This window comes from Salmo trutta, unplaced genomic scaffold, assembly GCF_901001165.1.
Source record: "Salmo trutta unplaced genomic scaffold, fSalTru1.1, whole genome shotgun sequence".
In the NCBI taxonomy this organism is placed as follows: Eukaryota; Metazoa; Chordata; class Actinopteri; order Salmoniformes; family Salmonidae; genus Salmo; species Salmo trutta.
Genome location: NW_021822200.1, coordinates 86,877 through 103,578, shown reverse-complemented (window position 1 = coordinate 103,578; position 16,702 = coordinate 86,877). Strand labels below are relative to the sequence as shown.

At 45.6% G+C, this 16,702-nt stretch overlaps 2 protein-coding genes across 3 annotated transcripts in view; both read right to left on the bottom strand.

Moving 5' to 3' along the window:
* Window positions 1-184: 184 nt before the first annotated feature.
* Window positions 185-11,529, bottom strand: LOC115180879 (flocculation protein FLO11). The gene is made up of 14 exons (XM_029743021.1): window positions 11,521-11,529; window positions 10,836-10,973; window positions 10,650-10,701; window positions 10,322-10,470; window positions 9,958-10,095; window positions 9,629-9,673; window positions 9,441-9,509; window positions 9,273-9,364; window positions 8,980-9,129; window positions 3,607-3,736; window positions 3,219-3,333; window positions 3,020-3,066; window positions 941-2,882; window positions 185-227 (listed from the first exon to the last, which is right to left on the bottom strand). Exons 1-13 carry the CDS (start codon window positions 11,527-11,529, stop codon window positions 1,194-1,196), a joined length of 2,823 nt encoding a protein of 940 aa, XP_029598881.1. The 3' UTR covers window positions 185-227; window positions 941-1,193.
* Window positions 11,530-12,306: 777 nt separating this feature from the next.
* Window positions 12,307-16,702, bottom strand: part of LOC115180886 (neurobeachin-like protein 1) — a 61,581-nt gene continuing 57,185 nt past the window's right edge. For both annotated transcript variants that reach the window (XM_029743027.1, XM_029743028.1), the window contains one exon: window positions 12,307-15,404. In XM_029743027.1, coding sequence (XP_029598887.1) covers window positions 15,300-15,404 — 105 coding nt within the window. In that variant the 3' untranslated portion in view covers window positions 12,307-15,299. The remainder of the gene's footprint in view (window positions 15,405-16,702) is intronic.

Below are 16,702 nucleotides of genomic sequence, written 5' to 3'. Positions count from 1 at the left end.
GCCAGCACCAGCCACCTGGAGAGATGATGTAACATTACTCCCATCTCTCTCTCCATGGCAGACTATCACCAGGCCAGTACCAGCCACCTGGAGAGATGATGTAACATTACTACCATCTCTCTCCATGGCAGACTATCACCAGGCCAGTACCAGCCACCTGGAGAGATGATGTAACATTACTCCCATCTCTCTCCATGGCAGACTATCACCAGGCCAGTACCAGCCACCTAGAGGGCTGAGGAGCAACCAGGTTGTCATATTTCCCTTGTCTTGTGAATGAACTCCAAACATGAAAGGCTGTGGTTATCTAGGATCATACACATTGCTGTCTAATAGTACAGGCATCATCTGCTTGCCATCACTTGACAGAAGCACAAGTCATATAATGGCAACGTCTCTGTTCGCTTACTCCGACACTGGTTGGATGGAGTCAGTGAGTCGCTAAATCAGCCACGTTAAAGTACGAGACTCAGTCTGGACACAGATCTGTTAAAACGTGTTAGACGCCGCCGTCCTAACCGCATAATCACACACCATCTATTCGAGCCGACCACTAGCAGCAACTTGAGGTTGTTGGGGATATGTAAGGAGGTTGTTTTCCGGAATACTTGGTATTTCTAGCAAATGCCATTATTTTACAGCGCATATTTCTGAGGTTAGTGAGCAAACTGATGTCATGCAAATGGTAAATAGAAAACGTAGCCAACTCGCTTTATGCAACGTTTATGTTAGCTTGCTTTATCATGACAATATTTAGGAAGTGAATATTCAACAAGCCAAGCCAGTATCAAAGTAACGTTATGCATGCAGTACGCGACAAAATGTATTTAGCATACTTTTCATTAATTGTGCTTATTCAATGTACGTAAATGATATGAAATTATTCAGGTTGGGAACAGTTTATTATAAAAAATAAATTCCCGAGAATGAATGCACATACCAAAGTTTGGGAACGGTCCTGCGGTCAAAACATTCCTCCGCTTTCACTGAAACAAAACCCCTCATTAAATTAGTTCCGCTTTAGAGGCCCTGTCCTATTTTATCAATAAAAAAAACATAATTCATCTTATCTTAACTAAATTCATTGATAAAATAAACATTTGAATTAATCCTTAGATAACCTAATCAGATAATTTCCCAAGTAAAAGGCAATGAACTTGACAAAATAGGCTGCCAAAAAATATATATTTTTGCTACATCTTCCCATAATAATCTCTGTGGTCTCTGTTGCGCCTGTGATACGGGGAATGAAGTGTCTCCACGATCCTGGGTCTCTCCTTGCCTGGCTTGCTGCCTCTGGTGCTTCTGGTAGGGGAGGAGCTGGGGGTGAGGGGGTCGGAGGAGGAGATGGGGGTGAGGGGGGAGAAGACCAGTCCGCTGCGGAGTGGTGACATGTCGATCTCTGAGAGGAGGGACCACTGTCCAGAGTCTGAGCCAGCTCCGGTGGGGAGATCGTCACTGCTGAGCCAGGAGTTGAGTGTGGTGAGTGGTTCTGTGCTGGAGCTGGCTCCTCCTGATCTCTGGGTGTGCCTGTCAGTGTTGCTGCCACCGCTGGTTTGGCCAACACGTAGATCTGGAGGGTTGGACTCACACAGCATGCTACCGAGGAAGGGGGAACTATCTAGGGTCCAGGTTTCCAGGTCTGGAGAAGGTGTGTCGGTGGCCCGTGAGCCGAGGTGCGGCAGGGGGGAGCGCGTCAGAGGGCTCTGGCTCAGAGGGTCGGATAACGGAGGGATGGACGGGGGGGAGATTAACTGAGAGCAGAGAGTCGGGCTGGTTCTCTGGGCGGCGGGCAGACCTCCAGATCTCCAGTCCAGGCCTCCCCCACCCCCTCCTATGGGTGTCGGCACAGTGGCAGTGTTCTCGGTCCAGGCCCCCAGCAGCCGTGGTGGGGCCAGGTCGATCAGTGTAGGGGACCTGAGGGCAGTGCTGCTGCATGAGGCATCTTCTTCCCTCCTCTGCCCTCTGGAACCAAGAGAGCCAAGCCCAGCAAAATTCTGCTTCCACCGACTTCCAATGCTGCCCATTCCAGCAGCCTCTCTCTGGGTCTGGGTCCACCCCGACTCCCTCACTCCTCCAGCGGCACCACTACCAGTCCCCCCCAGGTCTCGGTCACTCTTCCCCCTGGACGGGCTCTCCTGGTAAGGTTGGTAGCTGGGGTTAGCTGGCTGACACTCCTCCTGCTGGTTGCTGGGGATAGCTGGCTGACATTCCTCCAGCTGCCCATGCCTGCTCTGTTGGTGTGGGGGCACCAGGGTGGCATGGAGGGCCATCTCAGGGGTCAGCATCAGAGAGGAGAGCGTCTTGAGGAGGGAGGACGATACTGGAGCATGCACCTCATTTTTCTCCTCGACCTCCTCCTCTCCATCTTCCTCCTCTCCGTCTTCCTCCTCTCCGTCTTCCTCCTCTCCATCTTCCTCCTCTCCATCTTCCTCCTCTCCATCTTCCTCCTCTCCATCTTCCTCCTCTCCATCTTCCTCCAGGGTAGTAAGAACACAGAGGGAGGTCAGGTGGATAGGAGCCACATTGGTGGGTTTAGGGATGTGTCTGGTACTGGGCTGAGCGGAGGTGGAGGCTGAGGTGGCGGGACCCTCAGGCAGGACCAGGGTGACGTGTCTGGGGGAAGAGGTGGCCCTGGACTGGACAGGGTGGTCCATGGAGCTGGAGGCCACACTGCTAGGGGGAGATGCCTTATGGGCCACGGCTGATGTTGGCGGTGTGGTATATTGATCAGATGGAGGTGGAGAGAATGGGGCTGACTGGGCAACCTGGGTGGAGGCCATACATGTGGACAGGCCAGGTGCTGCAGCCAGGGTCTTTCTGGGAGATGGAGGCTTGCTCATTTCAGACACTTCGTTCTCATTGTCTAAGGGTATTTTCTCCTGTAAGGAAACAGCAAAAGAAATTACACATGAAAGATACTCTGTGTGTGTGTGTGTGTGTGTGTGTGTGTGTGTGTGTGTGTGTGTGTGTGTGTGTGGTGTGTGTGTGTGTGTGTATAAACACAGATCAGCAGTACCTGTTGCATGGCAAGGCACTTTAAAAGTGGCACAGGGGGAGTCACACCTGCAACATAAAAACAGTGACATCAAAATCAGCACTGCCATGGATATTGATATTAGCCAGAGAAATCCCTATGCAACATCCTGTCTTTTTGCCGTTGCCGAGTTTAGCCATGTATGTGTGTGTTTGTGTCCGTGAGTGAAAGGTTGACCAACCCAATGGCCCTGTGAGCAAAACTTTGTCTCTCTGTTGTTTCGCCGCCTCTGAGCAGCCTCCAAAATTGAGCAGCTTGGAAACCATGGTTGCCTTTTTCCTCCACTTAGAGAGAACCTGCAAACACACACCAGACAAAACCCTCTCAGATATACTGTTTTACAGGACAAAACACTGCCCTACAGCTCAAACAAGAGGGTCATTGACATTGAATTGAGTATAGACACAGGGTTAGTGTAAATAAAGCATTTACAGAGAGCGCACACTACGATTGTGGCCAATTCGGTTGTGAAGTCAGTAAATTCAGGAAATGAAAAAGGAGAAATCTGTATAGGACTTCCTGAATGAACTGAGTTGATAGAGAGAGTGTTGAGTTACTGACAGACAGACCTTGAACCTCTTGTTCATCCTCCAGGGGGTACCGGTTCTAATCCCTTTCTTCATCACCAGTTTCTCCAGGTACTGCAGGGCGTCCTCGGACGACTCAAACGCCTCCATCTCCTCATGCATCTGCAGTAGCCTGGGCATCATGGGGTTAATAACTTAACATTAGGGATCCGTTCCGAATAGTACCCTATTCCCTTTATAGCGCACTACTTTTGACCAGGGCTGTTTCCTTTACATCCCACAGGGCTGTGTTTCCTTTACATCCCACAGGGCTCTGTTTCCTTTACATCCCACAGGGCTGTGTTTCCTTTACATCCCACAGGGCTCTGTTTCCTTTACATCCCACAGGGCTGTGTTTCCTTTACATCCCACAGGGCTGTGTTTCCTTTACATCCCACAGGGCTGTGTTTCCTTTACATCCCACAGGGCTGTGTTTCCTTTACATCCCACAGGGCTGTGTTTCATTTACATCCCACAGGGCTGTGTTTCCTTTACATCCCACAGGGCTGTGTTTCATTTACATCCCACAGGGCTCTGTTTCATTTACATCCCACAGGGCTCTGTTTCCTTTACATCCCACAGGGCTGTTTCCTTTACATCCCACAGGGCTGTGTTTCCTTTACATCCCACAGGGCTGTTTCCTTTACATCCCACAGGGCTGTGTTTCATTTACATCCCACAGGGCTCTGTTTCCTTTACATCCCACAGGGCTGTGTTTCCTTTACATCCCACAGGGCTGTGTTTCCTTTACATCCCACAGGGCTGTGTTTCCTTTACATCCCACAGGGCTGTGTTTCCTTTACATCCCACAGGGCTGTGTTTCCTTTACATCCCACAGGGCTGTGTTTCATTTACATCCCACAGGGCTGTGTTTCCTTTACATCCCACAGGGCTGTGTTTCCTTTACATCCCACAGGGCTGTGTTTCCTTTACATCCCACAGGGCTGTGTTTCCTTTACATCCCACAGGGCTGTGTTTCCTTTACATCCCACAGGGCTGTTTCCTTTACATCCCACAGGGCTGTGTTTCCTTACATCCCACAGGGCTGTGTTTCCGTTACATCCCACAGGCTGTGTTTCCTTACATCCCACAGGGCTGTGTTTCCTTTACATCCCACAGGGCTGTGTTTCCTTTACATCCCACAGGGCTGTGTTTCCTTTACATCCCACAGGGCTGTGTTTTCCTTTACATCCACAGGGCTGTGTTTCCTTTACATCCCACAGGGCTGTGTTTCCTTTACATCCCACAGGGCTGTGTTTCCTTTACATCCCACAGGCTTGTGTTTCCTTTACATCCCACAGGGCTGTGTTTCCTTTACATCCCACAGGGCTGTGTTTCCTTTACATCCCACAGGGCTGTGTTTCCTTTACATCCCACAGGGCTGTGTTTCCTTTACATCCCACAGGGCTGTGTTTCCTTTACATCCCACAGGGCTGTGTTTCCTTTACATCCCACAGGGCTGTGTTTCCTTTACATCCCACAGGGCTGTGTTTCCTTTACATCCCACAGGGCTGTGTTTCCTTTACATCTCACAGGGCTGTGTTTCCTTTACATCTCACAGGGCTGTGTTTCCTTTACATCTGACAGGGCTGTGTTTCCTTTACATCCCACAGGGCTGTGTTTCCTTTACATCCCACAGGGCTGTGTTTCCTTTACATCCCACAGGGCTGTGTTTCCTTTACATCCCACAGGGCTTTGTTTCCTTTACATCCCACAGGGCTGTGTTTCCTTTACATCCCACAGGGCTGTGTTTCCTTTACATCCCACAGGGCTGTGTTTCCTTTACATCCCACAGGGCTGTGTTTCCTTTACATCTCACAGGGCTGTGTTTCCTTTACATCCCACAGGGCTGTGGTCAAAAGGAATGCATTATATACAGTGGCAAGAAAAAGCATGTGAACCCTTTGGAAATACCTGGATTTCTGCATAAATTGGTCATAAAATGTATTCTGATCTCCATCTAGGTCACAACAATAGACAAACCGGTCTGCTTAAACTAATAACACACAAACAATTATACGTTTTCATGTCTTTATTGAACACACTGTGCAAACATTCACAGAGCAGGGTGGAAAAAGTATGTGAACCCTTGGATTTAATAACTGGTTGGCAGAAATAACCTCAACCAAACGTTTTCTGTAGTTGCGGATCAGACCTGCACAACGGTCAGGAGAAACTTTGGACCATTCCTCTTTACAAAACTGTTTCAGTTCAGCAATATTCTTGGGATGTCTGGTGTGAACTGCTCTCTTGAGGTCATGCCACAGCATCTCAATTGGGTTGAGGTCAGGACTGACTGGGCCACTCCAGAAGGCATATTTTCTTCTGTTGAAGCCATTCTGTTGTTGATGATTTACTTCTGTGTTTTGGGTCGTTGTCCTGTTGCATCACCCAACTTCTGTTGAGCTTCAATTGGCGGACAGATAACCTTACATTATCCTGCAAAATGTCTTGATAAACTTGGGAATTCATTTTTCTGTCAATGATAGCAAGCTGTCCAGGCCCTGAGGCAGCAAAGCAGGCCCAAACCACGATGCTCCCTCCACCATACTTTACAGTTGGGATGAGGTTTTGATGTTGGTGTGCTGTGCCTTTTTTCTCTCCACAGTCTTGTGTGTTCCTTCCAAACAACTCAATTGTAGTTTCATCTGTCCACAGAATATTTTGTCAGTAGCGCTGTGGAAGATCCAGGTGCACTTTTGCAAACTTCAGACGTGCAGCAATGTTTTTATTGGACAGAAATGGCTTTTTAAATTTGTTTAAATTTATTTTTATTTAACTAGGCAAGTCAGTTAAGAACAAATTATTATTTACAATGACAGCCTACCAAAGGTCTCCTGCAGGGATTAAAAATAAAACAAATACAATATAAATATATATATAGGACAAAACACATATCACAACAAGAGAGACAACACTACATAAAGAGAGACCTAAGACAACAACATAGCAAGGCAGCAACACATGACAACACAGCATGGTAGCAACACAACATAACAACAACATGGTAGCAACACAACATGATAGCAGCACAAAACATGGTACAAACATTATTGGGCACAGACAACAGCACAAAGGGCAAGAAGGTAGAGACAACACATGACGCAAAGCAGCCACAACTGTCAGTAAGTGTCCATGATTGAGTCTTTGAATGAAGAGATGGAGATAAAACTGTCCAGTTTGAGTGTTGGTTGCAGCTCGTTCCAGTCGCTAATAGCAGTGAACTGAAAAGAGGAGCGACCCAGGGATGTGTGTGCTTTGGGGATCTTTAACAGAACATGACTGGCAGAACGGGTGTTGTATGTGGAGGATGAGGGCTGCAGAAGATCTCACATAGGGGGGAGTGAGGCCTAAGAGGGTTTTATAAATAAGCATCAACCAGTGGGTCTTGCGACGGGTATACAGAGATGACCAGTTTACAGAGGAGTATAGAGTGCAGTGATGTGTCCTATAAGGAGCATTGGGTGGCAAATCTGATGGCCGAATGGTAAAGAACATCTAGCCGCTCGAGAGAACCCTTACCTGCCGATCTATAATTGAAGTCTCCGTAATCTTTAAAAAAAAATGTTTACCTTTATTTAACTAGGCAAGTCAATTAAGAACAAATTCTTATTTTCAATGACGACCTAGGAACAGTGGTTAACTGCCTTGTTCAGGGGCAGAACGACAGATTTTTACCTCAGCTCGGGGATTCGATCTTGCAACCTTTCGGTTACTAGTCCAACGGTCTAACCACTAGGCTACCTGCCGCCCCAGGAAGCCTAGCATATGTAGGATGGTCATCTGAATCACGGTTAGTTTGGCAGCTGGGGTGAAAGAGGAGTGATTACGATAGAGGAAACCAAGTCTAGATTTAACTTTAGCCTGCAGCTTTGATATGTGCTGAGAGAAGGACAGTACACCGTCTAGCCATTCTCCCAAGTACTTCCATGAGGTGACTACCTCAAGCTCTAAGTCCTCAGAGGTAGTAATCACACCTGTGGGAGGAGGGGCATTCTTCTTACCAAACCACATAACCTTGTTCTGAACACCTCCAAAACAAAGGTTAAGGGTAGAGAAAGCTTGTTAGACACTAAGAAAGCTTTGTTGTAGAGAATTTAACACAAAATCCAGGCAGGGGCCAGCTGAGTATAAGACTGTATCGTCTGCATATAAATGGATGAGAGAGCTTCCTACTGCCTAAGCTATGTTGTTGATGTAAATTGAGAAGAGCGTGGGGCCTAGGATCGAGCCTTGGGGTACTCCCTTGGTGACAGGCAGTGGCTGAGACAGCAGATTTTCTGACTTTATAGACTGCACTCTGAGAGAGGTAGTTAGCAAACCAGCCCCAAGACCCCCAGCTTCTTCCGCGGTGTCCTCCCATGCACACCATTCTTGTTAAGTGTTTTACGTATCGTAGACTCGTCAGAGATATTAGCATGTTCCAAAGATTTCTGTAAGTCTTTAGCTGACACTCTAGGATTCTTCTTAACCTCATTGAGCATTCTGCGCTGTGCTCTTGCATTCATCTTTGCAGGACGGCCACTCCTAGGGAGAGTAGCAACAGTGCTGAACTTTCTCCATTTATAGACAATTTATCTTACCATGGACTGATGAACATCAAGGCTTTTAGAGATATATTTGTAACCCTTTCCATCTTTATGCAAGTCAAAATCTTAATCTTAGGTCCTCTGAGGTGTCTTTTGTTCAGACATGGTTCACATCAGACAATGCTTCTTGTGAATAACAAACTCAGATTTTGTTGAGGTTTTTTTTTATAGGGCAGGGCAGCTCTAACCAACATCTCCAATCTCGTCTCATTGATTGGACTCCAGGTTAGCTGACTCCTGACTCCAATTAGCTTTTGGAGAAGTCATTGGCCTAGGGGTTCACATACTTTTTCCAACCTATACTGTGAATGTTAAAATTATGTTTTCAGTATAGACAACAACAATACAATAATTTGTGTTATTAGTTTAAGCACACTATGTTTGTCTATTGTTGTGATTTAGATGAAGATCAGATCAAATATGATGACATATTTATGCAGAAATCCAGGTAACTCCAAAGGGTTCACATACTTTTTCTTGTCACTGTAGGGAATAGGGAATCATTTGGGACGTTTCCTACCTACATCCTTCCTGTTCTTTCTAAGATAAAACTAGATTGACCACTTAGCAATATCAGATCTATTTATATTATGGTTATTTAACATTATTTTCCACTTACCTTGGATATAATTATTACCAAGGCAGTTTTTTTTTACCAAGGCAGTTTTTGGACAGTAGACATTTGTTTTGTTAGTGTAGCTACTTTGCATCATTTTCAGAAAATGGGCTGAAAACAGTATACACTTTGACCTTTGAACCCAGAATGAGATTCCATAATAAACCGTACCTGCCCCTCTTCTCCATACATTCCAGGATGATGGGGGAGATTGTGCTGTTTGAGGGGTAAGTCGTCCTGTTGTCTGGGTTGGTGGTCTCTCTGTACATCAGCGCTGCGATAAAGTCTGAATAAGGTACTGGCTTAGGAGTGACCACATTACTGTAGACACAGGGAGCGATATGTTACATGGGAGAAAATTGGTCTGTCAAATCTAGGGGAAAAAAACTCACACAAAAAGGGTCACAGTGTCAGAATGTCAATAGATAAGAATTCGTGTACAGTATGAGTGTTCCGTGTCTCACTAGTGATGGTCTTTGCGGTCGTCCGGTGGTGGACGGCGGAGGAAGAGCGAGCGCTCCACTAGGCTCTCCATGTTTCTCTTTGGGTGCTTCAACTAGGGAGTAAATAATAGATAGGCAAGATCAATTCTTCCTCTCATCTACACAAACACTGATGTGTCTCCCTCTAACCTGGTGGGAGTATCCGTAACCCAAGGATCCATACGCAATCACCATCTCCATCTCCAGCTTACAGATGATCTGGAAAACAAGTCGGCTTTTATTGTGGGTCAATACAGGAATCCGTTGTACAAAACTCCTATTGAACATGATATAACTGTCCCACATGTTGACCGTGGTGTCCGATTCATATTCTGTACCTGGCGCTTGAGCCTCAGCTCCAGCAGGTGGTTCATTTGTGATTTCTGATTAGAGAACAGGACAGAGGACAAGACAGTTTATCTGGTCCTGCATGCCAGCCTTCTAGCAGCAGGTGAATGAGAATACTTGTACCATCGACTGAAAGCTAAAATAGAAAGAACCCATTGGTTCTTTGGTGGAGGACATCTACACGTGTTTAGCCCTGGACAGCCTTGTACACTCACTCTTATGATCATCATAGTATTATTATCTGATTTAAACATGGCATGGTAAGCATGAAGGGGCGGTGGGTTCGTCCCTATCGCTCCTGTCCGTGTGGTTCACTCACACTGAGGATGTCCAGCAGTTTGACAAAGGTCTTTCCTATGAGCTTGGGAACTCCGGTGTCCTGCTCGAAGAAGATGAGCTCCACCACCAGACGGTGTGACTCGCAGACACCCAGCGTGTTATCAGTGCTCTTAGGAATCTGAAACATCCAAATGAGTCATTGATTGATTGTGTTAAGGTCTTGGATAGAGGAACACCTGTCCTGTTAGATACGGAAAATAATATTCTTACAACTTTCTCAAAAGAGTATTGCAATAGCTGGCCCCATACTGTACCTGCAGTGTAGCCAGCTCTCTTGTCATGACCAATACATGAATCCAAACAGAGAGAAGTTGGCTAGAGCATCAACTAATATACCTACTTACCTGTATGGAGAAATACTTCCACTCGTTGAAGCAGAGGGGGAACTTGGAGCGCTCAGCCTTGGAGTCCTTGTAGGGCTGGACCGTAGTACACTTCACCTTCTCCCCAATACTTGCCCTCAGGAAGCCCTGGGTGCCTTTCTTTATGGAAGCTGGGAACACAACTCTCAGGAAAACTTCATTTTATTAGTAATTTAGCAGACACTTATCCAGGGCCACTTACGATGGCCTAACTTAACTACCTCAGCACACTGACACACACACACACACATCTTTGGCATGGTGAATAGGGTCTAATGATTTCACTGTTAGGGGCCACTGAGAAGGATACAGTTTTTATTGAAATCCCTGCAGTTTTTCAGATGGACTGTTAGACATCCTTTCTGTAAACAAAATATACTATTTTAAACACTACAGTCCTTTAATGTAATAAGAATATTTATGTCAGGTGTAAAGTCTATATTCCAGTTAACTATGCATAATAATGTGAATTGACAATACTAGAATGCAAATTCACTAGTGGGCCTCGTGGAATTAGTGGTGGTGGTGGTGGGGGAAGCTCCTCATCCTCTTCCTCATCGTCATCAGGAACAGGCTCGGCTCTTGATACTCTTCTCAACAGCTGTGAAAATGAACCAGGTAGTAACCCAGCCCTCTAGTGTTATACCCGTGACAAATGATGATTCAATGTGCATCTATCAAACTGAGAAATTACTGTAGGCGTATTTCTAGAGGGTAAATATGCCTGCCTGTTGTAACAATCATATTTACATTCCCAATGAGATTGACTGATTTTCCATCCGTTGGTGGCCCTTCGTTCGTCGTTGCCACTGGATCATTCATTATACACCTGAAACACCTCGGCGTCTGTAAATAGGAAGCAAATGTGCAACTGGAAAACGCTTTCAAAATAGGGATTGACTTGCGCTGTTGTCCGGGCAACATAGGTCCAACAAAAACAAGCGCGGCCTTGTTCTATCCGGGGAGCACCCAGTCAGAGTGTGCTCGGGGCGTTCGTAAATTCACTCTCGGAGCGTTCAGAGTGCACACTGGACACTCTGGTCGAGGAGTAGGGTTAATCCGAGTGTTCTGACCTCACAACGGCTGTCAAGCACCCAAGCTAACTGGCTAAAGTTCGCTAGCTTGCAAGCTACTTCCAGACATAAATTAGAGAACACATCACTAACTAATCATTAACTGACACTGGTCATATACGGGTGTTGAGCGTTCGTAAATTTATCAATTATTCTGCGCTCTGGCACACTCAGACGAGTGTTCTGAACTCGGAGTAGATAGCCAGAGGGAAGTTACGAACGCACCCTGTGTTCAGCAGTGTAGGCGCTGCAAGCAGCTTATTGCCCGTTATGTACTAGACATACATTTTCATAGTTGTTGGTCGCCTCCTAGTGAAATATTTATGTATTGTTTAAAATATAAACGCCTATACACCGATTGTACAAAACATTAGGAGCACATGCTCTTTCCACGACAGACTGACCAGGTGAATTATATCATCCCTTATTGAAGTCACCTGTTAAATCCACTTCAATAAATATATGAACTGGAGGAGCCAGGTTAAGGTTTTTTACACATGGATTGTGTAATGTGTGCCATTCACAAGGTGAATGGGTAAGACAAAAATATTTAAGTGCCTTTGAACGGGGTATGTTAGTACGTGCCAAGTGCATCGGTTTTGGTCAAGAACTGCAACGTTGCTGGGTTGTTTATGATCAACAGTTCCCTGTGTGTATCAAGAATGTTCCACCAGCCAAAGGACATCCAGCAAACTTGACACAACTGTGGGAAGCATTGGAGTCAACAAGGGCCAGCATCCCTGTGGAACGCTTTCGGCACCTTGTAGAGTCCATTCCCCACCGAATTGAGGCTGTTCTGAGGGCAAAAGAGGGTACTTGAAATTAGGAAGGTGTTCCTAATGTTTTGTACACAGTGTCCTATTTTCACAGCTACAATCAGCCATACATATGAACTATATTTTTGACAAGACTTTAATGATTACTTTCCACTTGTGTATACAAAGCAGTTTATCTGTACAGAATGGGCCAGGGAGACATTTAAAACAATCACTTACAATTTAGTACCTGGAAAGTGCAAAAAGTACATTTAAAATCCACTAAAATAAAAATCATGCTGTACATTATACACCAGTATTTATAAATCAGATATACACACACACATCCATTTGGTGACAGTCACAGAGCAAGCAGCTAAGGTAAGACCAATATATTTCAGATTTTTAGTCTAATTTGTTTACAGTTCTAGATTCTTGGTTCCTATTGGATGTTACGTTTGTGGAATGCTGCTATCCATGGGTTATCATGGACGGAGGGGTAACAAGGAATTCTACACACTAACCGGATAATTGTCTGTATGATGCAACGTGGATAAAAAGGCACTGTTTCAGTGGTGGAGTTGGAAGAAAGTCCTAAAACAAGATAGTGGTGTCGTCTGACTGACAAAAACATTTATTAAATACGTCCTTTGGAAAAAATGATTAACACATCCTGATGAGAATGGAAACTGATTAAAGGAGTATGCCATCGAGACACATCAGCATAAACAATTAAAAATAAACATGTATTGAAACGGCCTCGTTTAAAAAAGGGCACACGTTGGTCTGTGATTGCGGAGACACTTAAGACCAAAAACAACCACACTGTACATAGAAGTCTGATCCCTAACCTATAACCACCATAGAATCAGAATGAATGATTCTAAGTCCATGATAGATAAGAACCAGAATCACTGAATTATTATCAAGAAGGCAAATGATATGACAAGGAAATAAGGAATTTGGCATTTTAAGAAACTACTGTCATCATGGACAGACACACTCACATTATGCAACAGATGACCTACCCCGACCAAACTGTCCTTTTGATTTGACAGGAGCATAACAACCATAAGGATTCAATGGGGGGTGAAATCATTCATAATCTCAAACAGACATAAAAACACACATGAAATCTCAAAAGCCACATTAGGCCTGGTTCACAGACACACGTTTAGTGACGTTACTGCATTTCTGGAACTCCAGAGGACCTTAACTAGCTGACATGGCTCCCACTAAGAGACAATTATGGAAGGAGGAGGAACACTGAGGTGATTCTGACTGTTGGAAGATGACAGCTGTTTGGGCCGTCCCTTGGCAGAATAAGTTTCATCTCCCAATCGCGTCGTCCCTGTCAGAAAAAACAGGAAAACTGGAGATTTTTTTTTAGTTCAGCCTTGACAAGAAGAGGCTGGAATGTACCAATGCACAGTCAGCAGAGCAGAGGAAAGAACTGTATTGCTGTAACACTGACATCTCAAAAGCCCTTTGAAAGTCTCCCCTCCCATTCTGAAAGGTGGATCGATCCACCATCTTTAGTTTTTTGCCACATAAATCTTTGTTGAACAACTGAAGCACCACTTAAAAACATACAAATAATGTAGTGTGAATTTAAATAGCCTATGGGAAAAAAGCTAGTTTTCATTCATAAATAAACATTGATTCAAGTAACATAAAAACATTCTAGGATGAATCTAGCGCTAAACATTGCACACTAAGCCAGGTTCAGTATGGTTCGTCCCTCCAAAGCATGCGGTCTAACACAAGTGTAGTGATGGGCTGTATGAGAAGCTTGCAGTGTGTGTAAGAGTGTAGTGTTCGAGGGGAGCGAGTCCTTTGGGCACGGTATGGGGTAGCTAGTGATTCTACAACACCTGGCTTCTCTCTTCTTCTGTAGTGTCAAACTAGCGGACTTTGGGTGCGTTCCAGGTCGTCTTTATTGATTATCAGATCTCACAACGCCTGGAGAAGTGTTCAGCATCTCAGGAACCACATTAAATGTGATATAGAAATCTACTGAGATTGCAATAGAGATTACATGGAACGCAGTCAGAGGCTTCTCCAATAGGGAGGGGTCTATGCATGTGTACATTAGCAAACAAGTGTGTGTGTCAGGCTTAGTACGAGTGTTGGATACCCTAGGGCCCCGTCCTCTAAACTAAATGAGGAGCGGGCCGGAAATGCCACGCAAAACACAACCTAACCACAGACCTTATACACATGCACCCATCTGTAAAAAAACTACAATTATCAGTAACACCAAACACAAAAAGAAAAATACTAAAACATTGTATTGTGACTGAACATAGCCCCTTACTGCTGCCTAGGAGCCCTGAGGTATCGGTCACAGCCTAGTCAGACTGGAAGGCAAAATCAAGTCAACAACGACCACTGGAGAAAACAACCAGCGAGAGACAACTCACAGAAACACAAAGAGCGTACATACACAAATACACTGCTCAGTGGTCTCGGGTTAGGGCTCGGAGAAGTGGGTCATCTTGATGACCAGAGAAATATAATTCCCATTGAAGTCAGTGTTATGTGATGGGTGGACCTTCAACCAGGTTAAGTGTTCCCATTAGAGTAATTACATTTCTACATTGGGGATCCCCTTCGTTCCTTGGGCCTGAGAGGTGGAGGGGTCAGAGGTCAGCTCAGACTGCTGTAGTGTGTGTCTGCATAGAGGGTCTCTGTAGTAGTGGGAGCCACTGGCCTGACCGTGCTAGTGATGATGATGGAGGAAGATGAAGAGTAATGGCCATGGGTGTCATTGAAGGGGAGGGGGTGTGAGGGGATGTATGCACCTACAGTTGGATCAGAAACTCGACGCCCGCGCCGGTTGGTCCGTCTTGACCTGCCCTACTCATCCGCCTAACCTTTACACACAGTTAAAACACACACACCCAGTCTTCCACCCACTCGTGGGTCAGTGTCCTTCCCAAGTCAGAGGGAGGAACAGAAAAGGAGAGTAAGATTTCCCCAAAACAGTCATCAGTCAATCAAAACGAGGGGTGGTTCAATCTGATTGGGTAGACTGATGATTGGCAGGGCTGGCGGGCCAATCAGGCAGGCAGCAGGGTGAGGGGGTGTGGTGGTAGTGGAGAGGGGGGGTTGGAAGGGGTGGTGGTGGGGTCAGTTCTGGTTGCAGGCTGGTTGGTACTCTGTCTCTCCAGAGGAGATCTGGGTCAGGCGCTTGCTGGAGCCCCACAGCTTACGAGTGATCTGGCCTGAACGCATCTGAGAACAGTGGAGGAAAGGAGGAGGAGGAGGAAGTGAGGAAGAGGAGAGACAGATGAGGCGGAGGAGGAAAGTGTGAAGTCAAAAGAAACAAACAAAAAGCAGGATATGATTTATGAGTGATCGGTTAGTTCAGAAATGTTGGAATGACCTAGTGCCAGTTCAAAACCAAAGCTTGGTTCACTTTGAGGCAGGTCCATTTGTATAAAAGAAAGGGGAGAGAAGTTGGGAGGGGATCAAATTATCAATTGATTCGAGGGTGATTCCCTGTGTCCCTCCCACTCCCATCATTACAGCCCCAGAGCTAACCTTAATTCAGAACAGCCCCAGAGCTAACCTTAATTCAGAACAGCCCCAGAGCTAACCTTAATTCAGAACAGCCCCAGAGCTAACCTTAATTCAGAACAGCCCCAGAGCTAACCTTAATTCAGAACAGCCCCAGAGCTAACCTTAATTCAGAACAGCCCCAGAGCTAACCTTACTTCAGAACAGCCCCAGAGCTAACCTTACTTCAGAACAGCCCCAGAGTTAACCTTACTTCAGAACAGCCCCAGAGCTAACCTTACTTCAGAACAGCCCCAGAGCTAACCTTACTTCAGAACAGCCCCAGAGTTAACCTTACTTCAGAACAGCCCCAGAGCTAACCTTACTTCAGAACAGCCCCAGAGCTAACCTTAATTCAGAACAGCCCCAGAGTTAACCTTACTTCAGAACAGCCCCAGAGTTAACCTTACTTCAGAACAGCCCCAGAGCTAACCTTACTTCAGAACAGCCCCAGAGCTAACCTTACTTTCATGTCTACCAGCAGGGAGGAAGAAATCAGGGTTAAACCATTTTCACTTGAAGAGCCGGAAGACAATAAGGGTTAAACCATTTCCACTTGAGGAGCAGGTGGGAATAAATTACAGCCTAGTGTATCTTATTATAGCGTAGCTTATTACTAATATAGTTTATATGGCTTGAATTTGCAGAGGTGTTCATCCAAGGCAATTCACAGCATTTGTCACAAATACATACTAAATCAGTCAATAGTAATGACACTTCCGGTAAACAATATTGGACAACACCATCCCAAGGCCCAAAAAGAAGTCATTCCTCGGTTAGAATGAGGTAAACGGAAGCCCATGTTTTCATTTCACAGTAATATTCCAGGAGAGGGTGTGTTGTATTCATTCAGAGGGGTTTATGGAATGTCTCAAGTGTTACTGTGTGTGGTCACCAATCCTTGCAGGGCGAGAATGGGCCAGGGTCCTGCTCACTCTGGGGCATACGCCCCAGAAACAGGGTCATGTTCATTA

Coding starts and splice junctions, on each gene's coding strand:
- LOC115180879 (XM_029743021.1), bottom strand. Junction 10,702..10,835: donor TAATTCCACGAGGCCCACTA/GTGAATTTGCAT, acceptor TTTTGTTTACAG/AAAGGATGTCTAACAGTCCA. Junction 10,471..10,649: donor CAGGGATTTCAATAAAAACT/GTATCCTTCTCA, acceptor TTGTGTTCCCAG/CTTCCATAAAGAAAGGCACC.